This window comes from Ctenopharyngodon idella, chromosome 7 (assembly GCF_019924925.1).
Source record: "Ctenopharyngodon idella isolate HZGC_01 chromosome 7, HZGC01, whole genome shotgun sequence".
NCBI lineage: Eukaryota > Metazoa > Chordata > Actinopteri > Cypriniformes > Xenocyprididae > Ctenopharyngodon > Ctenopharyngodon idella.
In genome coordinates, this window is record NC_067226.1 from 29,221,060 (window position 1) to 29,232,937 (window position 11,878).

The following is an 11,878-nucleotide window of genomic DNA, read 5'->3' on the forward strand; positions in this document are numbered from 1 at the left end:
TTACTCTCATGATTAATCAAGTCGAGGCAACATGGAAACATAAATTGAGCCACTTTGGCCAGCCACGCTATGGTGTGAAGCGTCAGTGGAAACAGTGCACCATCGTGTGCTCAAAGTGCCAGAACTCCCTGAACTTTCTGCCTGCAGCGTGACCTCAGCACTGAAACAGAGCTTCTCTGGTGTCTTTGACACCTCTCCCCACACTGCTGTTTCACGTTTCTCTCGTGCAGCACTCTATCCTCAGAGAAACTCTGCTGGAGCCGAAACACACTGTCCCTGTTCTCAGGTGTATCCTACTGACAGTTTTCATCTGCCATCATAGCTAATGCCACCTCTGCACTCCTGCACAATAATAAAGAAGCTAAAATTAGTTGCAAGTTTTTCAAAGTGCTAGGAACTAAAATACGTTCATGCATTTGGCACACACTTTTATCAAATGCAACTTATATTACATTCACAGTACACATTATCCTAATCAAACCCATGCTTCACTTTTTGAGCTACAGGAATCACAAAGTTGTTGGTGTAACCCCTCCAGTTCTACTCGCACTGCAACGAGGAGGATTCAAACCAGCATTTCCTGCAAGGTGGCGGGTGCACTAAAAAGGACACAAGCTCATGGCTGGTAACCGCAATCTCTAGCGTCTGTCGCTAGGGCGCCTCTTAAGGCCAGGGGAGTGAGGTTTACATGCACAGCTCTTACTATAACTCCGTTACACTCACCCCCCTAAACCTCACTCCCATCCGGGTCACGGCACCAATGTAACCCCTCTGATTCTACTCGCACCGCGATGAGGGGGATTCGAATCGATGTTGCCGGCATGCAATGCGGGTGCACTAACAAGGACACTAAAGACTGCAGTCTCTAGAATCTATTGCTAGGGGCCTCTTGAGGCCAAGGGAGTGAGATTTACATGCACAGTTCTTACTAGGGGGCCTCCGTACACTCACCCCCTAAACCTCACTCCCATCCAGGTCATGGCACCAATGTAACCCCTCAGGTTCTATTTGCACTACAAAGAGGGGGATTCTAAGCAGCATTCCCAGCATGAGATGCGGGTGCGCTAACAAGGATGCTAAAGACTGCAGTCTCTAGCATCTGTCACTAGGGCACCTCTTGAGGCCAGGGGAGTGAGATTTACACACACATCTCTTACTAGGGGGCCTCCGTTACACTCACACCCAGTCCACACTCCCAATTCGGGTCACGGCACCAATATAACCCCTCGGGTTCTACTCGCGTCGCGAAGAGGGGGATTTAAAGCAGTGTTTCCGGCATGGGAGGCGGGTGCACTAACAAGGACACAAGGCTGGTAACCAGATGGTTGTTGGTCCATGAGCCAATGAAGCAAGACGCCTAAGGTTGCACCAGCTGAAATGATGCCTCTTCTGTATTACATTTACACAGTTGGCAGATGCTTGACCCAAGACCTAGTTGAGCTACAATGATACCAGTTCAACTTACACTAGAAAGTAAGGAATGTGTTTTCAGATGGGACGATTCTAGGGTTAGGCTTTCATACTGCATTTTGGAATTCCAACATCATAATATTTTATTGTTCCAGTAACCCCTCTAAATCTCCAAGGCTTGCATACCTTTGGCGGCCCAGGCCCGCAGTGGGCTGTTGTCATCTATGATGTGGTAGAAAGTGAGGGGCAGAATGAGGAAGGGACTGTCAGTGGAGGTATCCACTTGGAAGGCTACATTCCTCTGGTCCAGACGTACCGTCTCACCCTCTTTAGTCAGTGACGTCTGCAGGAGCTTACCTGTCACCTGACAAATCAGAGATATGATGAGTTGTACAAATACAATGAATATGAGATTCACCATTATTTCAGCAGAATTTCACAGAGAAGTGTTTACCTGGCAGCCTAGAAGGAGGCTCTTACGCATGTTAGCGACACGGATCATGAGACAAGGTCGACCCTCGTGATTTGAGACCACAGCATGCTGACTGAACTTCACCGTCTCACCACGTTTTTTCGGCCGGGCTACCTACATATCACAGAATAAATATGAATTTTAAATCAGATATTGTTCCAGATCGGGTAATGAATTTATTTCCAGTAGGGCTGCACGGTTAATTGCAATAAAACTTGAAATCACAAAATGGCTTAGTGTAATTATCAAATTGCAAAGGCTGCAATTAAATTAAGTACATATATGCCCTGTGTTTTAGAGTTAAAAACACAAAGTAAGTACAGTTATAATCAGTAGCGGCTTTTGCTATGTTTCGCCCATTCAATTTGAAATGGGCCTCGCATCATAAGGGGCATCAATCCGCTTGCTTAAAAAAAAAAGAGCACAAAAAAGCTTGAAAATGCCCCCAAGATATATGGGGCAAAAATGTCCCTGTATGAGTTCTTGTTTTTAATATTTATAACAGGATATAGAGTGCTGTTTTCCCGAATATTAGCACGATTGCAAATGTGATACCCAATTTATTTTATAGTTCAATAATCACAAGTTAATGTTAGATGACTTTCATTTTAGACTTAGAACTTTGTCTGTTTTTGTTTAGAGCCATTGCTTGTCTTCAAGCAACTGAATGAGTCTGTGTTTTGAAGGAATCGTTTGACTGAATGATTGAATGACTCACTCGTTAAGACAATGATTTGCCACCACCTACTGGCAGTTTTAGTTTTCATTACATTTTCTATATTTATATCTTGTGCCTGCAGCTGATATGGGGTCTTTAACGGTTTGTTTGAAAAGGTCCTCCAAATTGCAAAGGCTGCCTCTGGATATAATAATTATAAACTTATTATTATTATTATTACTACTACTACTACTACTACTACTATTACTATTATATATATCTTTTTTAATATTTAATATTTAAATACTTCAATAAAAAATACTTTTTATTTTACATTAAAATATTACAATCGTAATATTTTGTTTCATATTTTTATTTACTAATAATTATTATTATTTTATATCATATTGACATATAAATCACAAAATTAAAATGCAATTTGATTTTTTTTTCCCAAGATCGTGAAGCGCTATTAATACCATTTAGGGCCAGTTCACACAGAATGCATTTTTGCTGTTAAAAAAGTGAGATGCAGGTCTAGAGCGTTTTTCATTGAAAAATAGTGTATAAGTAGTGCAGTGGAATGGAAAAACGTGTTCTGTGTGAACGGCCCCTTACAATGACAACTAAAATACAGTGTGTTTACCCAAATTTCCAGAGTTGTACCTTGGCAAGGAAGGTTCCAGTGATGAAGATCTCCATCACCATTGTGATGACAAGCTGGACAATAAGCAGGATGATAGCAAGTGGACATTCCTCAGTGATGCAGCGAAAGCCGTAACCGATCGTAGTTTGCGATTCCAGGGAGAAAAGGAACGCTCCCGTCAGAGTTTGGACTTGCATCACACATGGCGTGTGGTTGGATGGAGGGTCAAACTCTGGTGAGGAAGGACAAGACCCCGAAATAGCAGCGTTGCAATATCATATGAATATTTATGTAAATAAAATGTAGTTAAATTCCACATGTGATTTAAGGCACAGTTGAAGAGCATTCTCACCTAGCAAATCTCCATGCACAAGTGCCACCAAGTACCACAGCACTCCAAAAACAAACCAGGTGCCAGCAAAGGTGGCGGAAAAGAGGAAAAGCTTGTAGCGCCACTGCATGTCCAAGAAGGTCGTCCATAGGTCACGCAGGTAAAGCGTCCCTCGGCCAGTGACGTGTTCGATGCGTACATTGCTCCGCCCATCTTTAGATAGCACCCGTCGACGACGTCTCAATGCCGCAGGTCCGTTTCCTGGTGAAGCCCCGCCTGCTCCGCCCAGGAGTGGCTTTAGAACATCTGTCTGTGTCTGGGAGTGGCAGACCTTCTGTGGGGAGGGGCTACGGGAAGAAGGGGGCGTGGCTGAGGTCATAGCTAGGACGGAAGAGAGAAAAACTTTAAAGTGTGCATGTTCACTGATCATGGTAAATTAAAAATCACTAAATAGTTTATTTATAACAGATCAAATATGTCTGAGTATAAAAGTTTACAAAATAACTTTATACATATAGCTAATATTGATTTATGGTAATGAAGCCATAATCTTTGCTGTATTTCTGAGGTTTTTAAAACTCTTCTAAGTTCTAAGACATTAATAAATCATTTCTGCACCAAAACTTGATCATTGATTTAGTTGTTTGTGTTCAACAAGCACAGGTGACAAGGCTTTTTTCATCTAAAACTCTAGATAAAATATTGCTAAAGCGTACAGACAGTAATTATCAATTATGCAAGTAACATGTTTTTCTGCGACAAACACTTTCTCTCATTTTTTCTGGGCAGCATTGCATGTTATCAGATTGGACTCATACAAGCCACAGTAGGTTACAGAAACTACTTGTATCGTGTTACTCTGACATAAAAAAGTAGTTCTTTTTAACAAAATAAGTGATCCAGCAGCAGTTTGGCTTCCCTGTGAGAAACCTGTCACCTTATCGCCTTCTGCAAAAACTAGGTCGTCTCGTATCATTATAGAAGAAATGGCACATGGGAAGAGAGAGGGCTCTATCTCTATCTGAAAGACGTGCATCATCCAAGTAAAGAGAGCCACATTAGGGACACATTAGCGACTCTCAGCAGTATTTAAAAAACGACTTCTTTAAGCGCTGAAACGGGCAAAGTAGGTTTCTCAGCGATCTTTATCATGGACACGTGAGCGCATCCTTCTCTCCTGAGGTTTATGTATGCCAGGAAGGGGTACAGGGCCGGGTTTGGGGGGCCGACCCTGGTGGTCCGTTACTCTTTCTTGAATCTACATTCAAACTCTGCAGCTGCCCAAGCACATTAAATGCCCCTCATTCACACAGTGGAAGCAGCTGCCCTTTCTCATTTAAAGGCTAGTCGTCAACGCTGACCAACTCACATGTCGTGCTCGGTTGGCCCGGGTGAGCGGTGAAAAGGGTGACTTATTCAACATCCAAAAACACAAAACCGCAGGAAGGAATCAGGAGATGAAAAGAACACCACAATGTTTTCCATATTCCATGCATTCCTCTGTTACACTGAGGATGACGTTTCCCAACCTTTCACTTTTATAAACTTTGTTTCAAGGTAGATGCTGCTTGGATAGTTTTTCCAGTTACCGGTTCACTCACTTTTTCTACGGCTTTAGCTCAAACGTTTTGTGTATGCAAGCCACACATTATATATGTTGTTAATCTCAATTTTCCCTGGAATAAAGCTTCACAATACTGTCATACACTATTCAAGAACCAATACAGTCTGGAGTCATGGGAGTAACTAACCACAAACATTTTCTTTTCCCTAATTCTTTAGAAATACATCTGCGGTGACCTCAAAAGTATTTGGACACTTAAAGGATTAGTTCACTTCAGAAATAAAATTTCCAGATAATTTACTCACCCCAATGTCATCCAAGATGTTTATGTCTTTCTTTCTTCAGTCGAAAAGAAATTAAGGTCTTTGAGGATTTCTCTAGGATTTTTCTCCATATAGTGGACTTCAGTGGGGTTCAACGGGTTGAAGGTCCGAATTGTAGTTTCAGTGCAGCTTCAAAGGGCTCTACACAATCCTAGCAAAGGAATAAGGGTCTTATCTAGTGAAACGATTGGTAATTTTCTAAAAAAAAAAAAAATGTATATCTTTTTTTTTAACCACAAATGCTTGTCTTGCACTAGCTCTGCGATGCGCCACGCATGACATAATCACGTTGGAAAGGTCACGCGTGACGTAGGTGGAAGTACCGATCCAGTGTCTACAAAGCAAATGTGCAAAGACTAAGTCAAATGCCCTTTACAAAAAAGGTAAAACAATGATGTCGGACTATTTTGAAGTTGGAGGAGAAAATGAGATGGAGTTTTTCACCCTACCGCCATACTTCTGCCTACGTCACACGTGACCTTTCCAACGTGATTACGTAATGCGTGGCACATTGCAGAGCTAGTGCAAGATGAGCATTTAAGGTTAAAAAGTATATACATTTTTATTTTTTTTTAGAAATTGACCAATCGTTTCTCTAGATAAGACCCTTATTCCTCGTCTGGGATCGTGTAGAGCTCTTTAAGCTGCACTGAAACTGCAATTTGGATCTTCAACCTGCTGGTAACTGTTGAAGTCCACTATATGGAGAAAAATCCTGGAATGTTTTCCTCAATAACCTTCATTTCTTTTTGATTAAATAAAGACATAGGCTAAACATCTTGGATGACATGGGGGTGAGTAAATTTTAATTCTGAAGTGAACTAATCCTTTAAGCAATTCTATAAAACAAGAAACCTTTTTGACTTCTTTAAATACTTATGAGATTTTAGATTAATATTTAAATAATTTAACAACACATTTGCATCTTCACGGTTCTCTGATGTCAATTAATTGTCACATGACATGCAGGTAAGAAATAAAATATTTCATCTTTTTTAGTAAGTGTAAAAGGGCATAATAGGTCCTCTTTAATTTTGAAGCCATCTGAAGCCATTTTTATTTCAAAATTATGTATTTTAATTTTACATTTTTTATTATTTATTAGCTTTTAATCAACCATCAACTGTCTTATTTTCATTACATTAGATAGCAAAATATCAACATTTTACCAAAAAAAAAAAACATGCTTTTAAAGCACATTTCACAAAAAAGGAAAAATGTTTGTTAGGTTTGAAATGCTTAAAAATGGCAGAACAATTGATGCTGAAAATGAAGCCAATCAGTATTGATAAAGGACAACTGTGTGAACTTCATACATCCATTAAAAAAAAAAAAACAGCTGATTCAAACACATTGAGTTAAAAAGAAAAAAAGACACCAGTCTTCTCTAGTGTTTCACTTCCTAGTCTGCAATCAATTGAAATCTCAATATGAAAGTTGGATATAAAGTATGTCCAACTTTATCTGCATGCATTGATTCACAGTAACCTCATGTAAAGCAATATATACTATATAGCAAATATCAGCTTGATTGCTTGTATCATTGCAAAATGTAAACTATATTATTGCCCAGCTCTAATCTGCTAAATGCGACTATAAGGCATGAAGCTATCTTAAACATTAACATCATGATTTTCTGTAATGCTGCTTTGAAAAAATGTGTATTGTGAAAACCATTTAAACGTATTTAGTTCATTAAATGCTTATGAGATCAATGATCTGAGCTCCTATATACACATTCATTTGCTCTATACTCTAACTGGATGTCAAACAATGGAATAATTTGTGCTTCATCTGTGAATTTGAGGACTAACAGCAAATACAAAGTTAATACTCAAACAAAAACATAACTAAAAACTCCATACAGTCTCCTGTAATGATGAAAGAGTAATCTCTAAAATAATCTATACGGACAGCGGTGATATCTTACACAAGGAGGTTACACAAGGACTCACTTTCCATTCATTCACTATGTTCAATCTCACTCTCTGCTCTCCCTCTCGGTGTTCTTGTTTAAATGTCTAAGTGGTAGTTTAGTCTCACTCAGCTTCTGCCTTCCGCACCAAATAAAATAAATAAATGAAATGAATGAGTACCAGGGCGATCTGATACGCTCTCCCCTCTCTGACCTCTCTCTCTCTCTGGACTCACACTGAGAGAATGAATAGGTATCTGTCTGGATCTCTGTGCTCTGAATACTAACGCTGGCTGAGATGGAGGAGGCGGTTCTTCGCCAAGACACGTGTTATAAGCAGAGTGTACACACAGCTGACCTTTGAACTCCGGCTAGTACGCGCCCACATGCGTGCACACAAATACAGTACATACAGCAGACGAGTGCTGACACGCACTTGACTGAATGTATGTTTCTCATGCTCTCAAAGACCTTTTGATCTAAATGCTTGAAATGCATAAATGCGTGTACATTTTGCCTACGCATGAATATTTTACTATGAATATAAAGTGTCCGGAATACATGCAAACTCCTTCAGTACTACTTAGAGCGACAGTTTACAAAAACACAAGAATTCTGTCATCATTTACACATTTCAATTTGTTATTTTATGACTTTATTATTGTTCTACAAAGTGCAAAAGGAGGTGTGTCCAGACTTTTGACTCGTATTATACTCAAATATGCACTGATGCGCGATGTCATGGCTTCACAGAGAGCGTCAAAATACACACTTGAAGAAGCCATGTTGTGGCGAGAGTTTCACTGCACAGTTTACAAACTGTCTTCGTCTTTTTTTGTCACTCTTCCTCTCCTCCCTCAATCTCTTTCTTTCTCACTCCCTGTCCTGTATACACAAGAATCCTTTTGTTTGGAGATGAGATGAAAGAGACAAAAGCCACCATTGAAAAATACAACACTGCATGTGTGTGTGAGAGAGAGGGAGAAAGTGAGACAGAGAGAGAGAGAGAAAGGAAGGAATGACATCGAGAGATGGACAGACTGAAAACTGACTGATATTAAAACTCTCTCATCAGTATTCTGTGGCTGTGCAAACTTTTACTTTCCTCACCAGATCCAATGCAATTCTCACAGTCACAGTCAAATGTACTTGACGTCTTTGATCCGGTACAAAGTGTTCTGGAAATCACTCTGCGAACAAATCGAGTCACTTAACAGATCAACATTTCCACGACCTCTACTTAATCTATTGCACAGTTATCTCTGTATGCAGTCTGAATGCACTTGTTTAAATCTCCAAAACAACCAGGTTGAAATGAATGAGGATAAAAAGCAGGGAAAAAGTCCACAGAGGAAATCCAAAAACGTTGCCAGGTCTGATGTGTGCCAGAAAGAGCCATGGGGAGCATATCAGATCAGTTGAAAGGAACAAAAAAAAAAAAGAGAGAAAAGACCCACGCAATGTTGTGTTTCAGTCAAAGTCTATGAAATTATTTGATAGTGGCAGATATGCCTCCTCTTTTATATCTCTGCATCAGTAAATGTTATTTCTCTACAGCTCATACATGAAAACAGATTTCACTGAGCGAACTGCGACTGTAAACTGACCTTAGAAGCTTTAAACACACAAAATCAATCTACTTCTCTAATAAAAGACCACAATATTTAAATGTCTAAAGTTTTGTTTCATTGCGGACAAATGCATTCGGCAAGACCAAAACCAATGCCTTGCAAACAAACAAACAAACAAAAACAGCATTTGCAGGTTCAATTTCAGTCAAATGTTTCATAAAAATAAAATTAAGGAAAACACATTGTTTACATATTTTGCATTAAAATGTGGAACTCTAATATTGACTAACAGTTGTTAATATAAAGAGAAAATGCCCAGAGAAATCATTTTAGCAAATTAAATGACAAATTAAACATGTAATATGACATTTGAGCAATCAGTCGGCAGGCTAAACAACTCAGTATCTCTCTGTACATTTTCAACCTGATTATTATTTGCAATGTACCAATATTATCAATGATGTTTTTACATGAACAATCATAAAGCATCTTGTTGAGATGCACCTGTTTCTGCTATCTCATATGGAGTTGTCTATACCTTGCAAGAATCTTCTACATTTGCCTTATTTGAGGATGAGAATTGTTGTTGGATTCACATATTTCAAATAAATGGCATGCTTATAACTTCGTAAAGCTCTTAGATGAACACAATCTCAGCACACAACCGCTAGGCCTCACAAGTGACTTCAGCATGGATTTTAAAGTTTTACTTCAGCACTTACCTTTTACTGAGGACTTGAACGCAGAGCTCTCTATTAGTGATTGGCAACAGTTTACTGCAGTTTTCCAATTTCAGGAAACATCAGAGGATAATTTGAGGCGAAAGTTGTGAAAGCGTTCAGAATGAAGATAAGCGCGTTCCTGAAAACTTTGTCAACATCATCCGCGCCAGGAAAGTGACAAGCTGCGGAGGTCTCATAATTCTACATGATAATCATTCAAATAAACAAATCTGAAACAATTAATACGACTTCAAAAATATACTATACACCTAAAATATTATGCAATCGGTCAAGCTAAAAAAATATAGCGTATATAATCGGTTCGACCCTAATAATAAGTTAAGTGTCAGTCAGTGCTGGTCCCGGGCGAATGTTACCGATTTATTATGTAATGCCCTCCTCTTTATCTCTCTCTCTCTCTCTCTCTCTCTCTCTCTCTCTCTTTCTATCTCTTGTCTTGTCTTAAGTGGAACTGCTCAATAAGTTTTGTTAGCAGCTCTATCTGAAAACTTTCTCCTCTCGTCTCAGTCCTGCCTTTCATTGTTGATGAAAATACGTACTTTCAGCTTCTCAGCACTATTTAATTCATTAATTCAGTGGCCCTCCGCTCCTCCTCCCGCCCCCCGTGTCTCCGTCTGTAAATAGAGCCCTTGTTGAGCTCCTCCGCTGTTCAGCCTTTGTAAACTTTTCTGTTTGATTTAAATATGTCGAAATGAAGAAACTGTATGTTGCTATTGTTCGGATGACACATTCATTATTTATACATACGACCTCGGATGTTGAATTAGTTCTGTGGCGATTTTTTCCTCTTCATTTCTTTATACAAGCGGAATTTGCGACTTTCAAAGACTTTGAAGTCGATCCATGTCTGCATGAATAGGAACTTCGAGCAGAAAACAGGTGCAAACCTTTTTAAACGAGGCGCTGAATGGGACAGAGAAAGAATTACTAATTATGATTCGAGTACTAGCCAACTTGTATTTGCCTATAATGTAACAATATTTATTAGACTAGAACTAAAAAAGGCAAACAAAAATGTAGGCTATTAAAATTGTAATAAAATGTAAAAAATATATATATAATAATAATACAAAAGACACTATATGTGAATTATTTCATTTAAGCATATAACTTTTTTTAAATGTTCTTGAAGAAGATATATAGGGTATAGGCCTATATTTATTTTATTTATTTATTTATTTTTCCTATTGAAAAATGTAAAGTAAAGAACAGGAGTTGAGTAGGTTGTAGTGGCAATGCTGTAAGGTCTTATTTTCACAACCCAAAGTTTGTGTAAAATAGAAATGTATTTTAAATGTCGCGTCAGCATAATATTTTCATTCACAAAAACGTCGCGCTTGACTTTGTGGCAGCAGGTGCAGTGGGCGTGCCTGTGATCATGTGTATTTATATTTTATTTTTCTATACTTTTATTTTTCTATATTTTATTTTTCTATTTATTTTTCTTTTAACAACAGTTTTTCTACACCAGTATCCTAAATACGGTTATCCATAACACATAAAGCTCTGTGTTTTCATTTCTGTTTAGGAAAGCCTTTGTTGCCCAGGTGAAAAAATACTATAGTAATTTATAGTAAATACTATAGTGTTTTTGGACCATACTATAGTAAATTGTAGTAGGCTATACTGTATTATAGTAGGCTATTTATGACACTTTGTTAATGAATGCTACAGCATACTGTAGTAGGTTATTAACTGTAGTGAACTGATAAACTGTAGGCCTATGTATACTTTAGTATTTAAGGTACTTTTGTATTTAAAGTAGTCTACCCGTACTATAAAGCGTTACCTAAATATGAAAATGGTGGCATTACATTTACAGTAGATTTGTTCATGTTACATTATATTTACAGTCATTTTCCTTTACGCGTGTAGTTTGCAGTGTTGAGCATTATAACCAATCACACACATTTTCGTTGAGTTTAGGAATGCAATGTCCAATCAGAGGCGTTGATGACAAATTGTAATGTCATCATTACAATTTTAAGAGCAATAATGATTTTGTCATGACATCGCAGCTTCACCCCTAGGCTAATGACTTCATGTTTATAGGCTTTTTACCTTATGCAATGTAATGAGCAGCATAGGCCTATGTGTAAATAAACATAAATGCCATGTCAGATGCAGCTTCTGTTCCACCTTTGCAGTGTAATGGCTTTAGTTGATGGTTGAAAAAAATTCATTGGTATAGTCTGTAGAATTGTGATTGATTAAAGTAACTGGTTAAATGTAGATATTTGAACAA

At 38.4% G+C, this 11,878-nt stretch overlaps 1 protein-coding gene across 1 annotated transcript in view; it reads right to left on the reverse strand.

Annotated features, from left to right (window-relative positions):
• The window catches only part of kcnj10a (potassium inwardly rectifying channel subfamily J member 10a), a 29,132-nt gene extending 18,957 nt beyond the window's left edge, over positions 1-10,175 (reverse strand). The window contains exons 1-5 of the mRNA XM_051900814.1: positions 9,613-10,175; positions 3,539-3,898; positions 3,207-3,418; positions 1,865-1,996; positions 1,597-1,774 (exon numbers count right to left, since the gene is read on the reverse strand). Of these exons, the coding sequence (XP_051756774.1) occupies positions 1,597-1,774; positions 1,865-1,996; positions 3,207-3,418; positions 3,539-3,896 (880 nt within the window). The 5' untranslated portion in view covers positions 3,897-3,898; positions 9,613-10,175. The remainder of the gene's footprint in view (positions 1-1,596; positions 1,775-1,864; positions 1,997-3,206; positions 3,419-3,538; positions 3,899-9,612) is intronic.
• Positions 10,176-11,878: the final 1,703 nt, after the last annotated feature.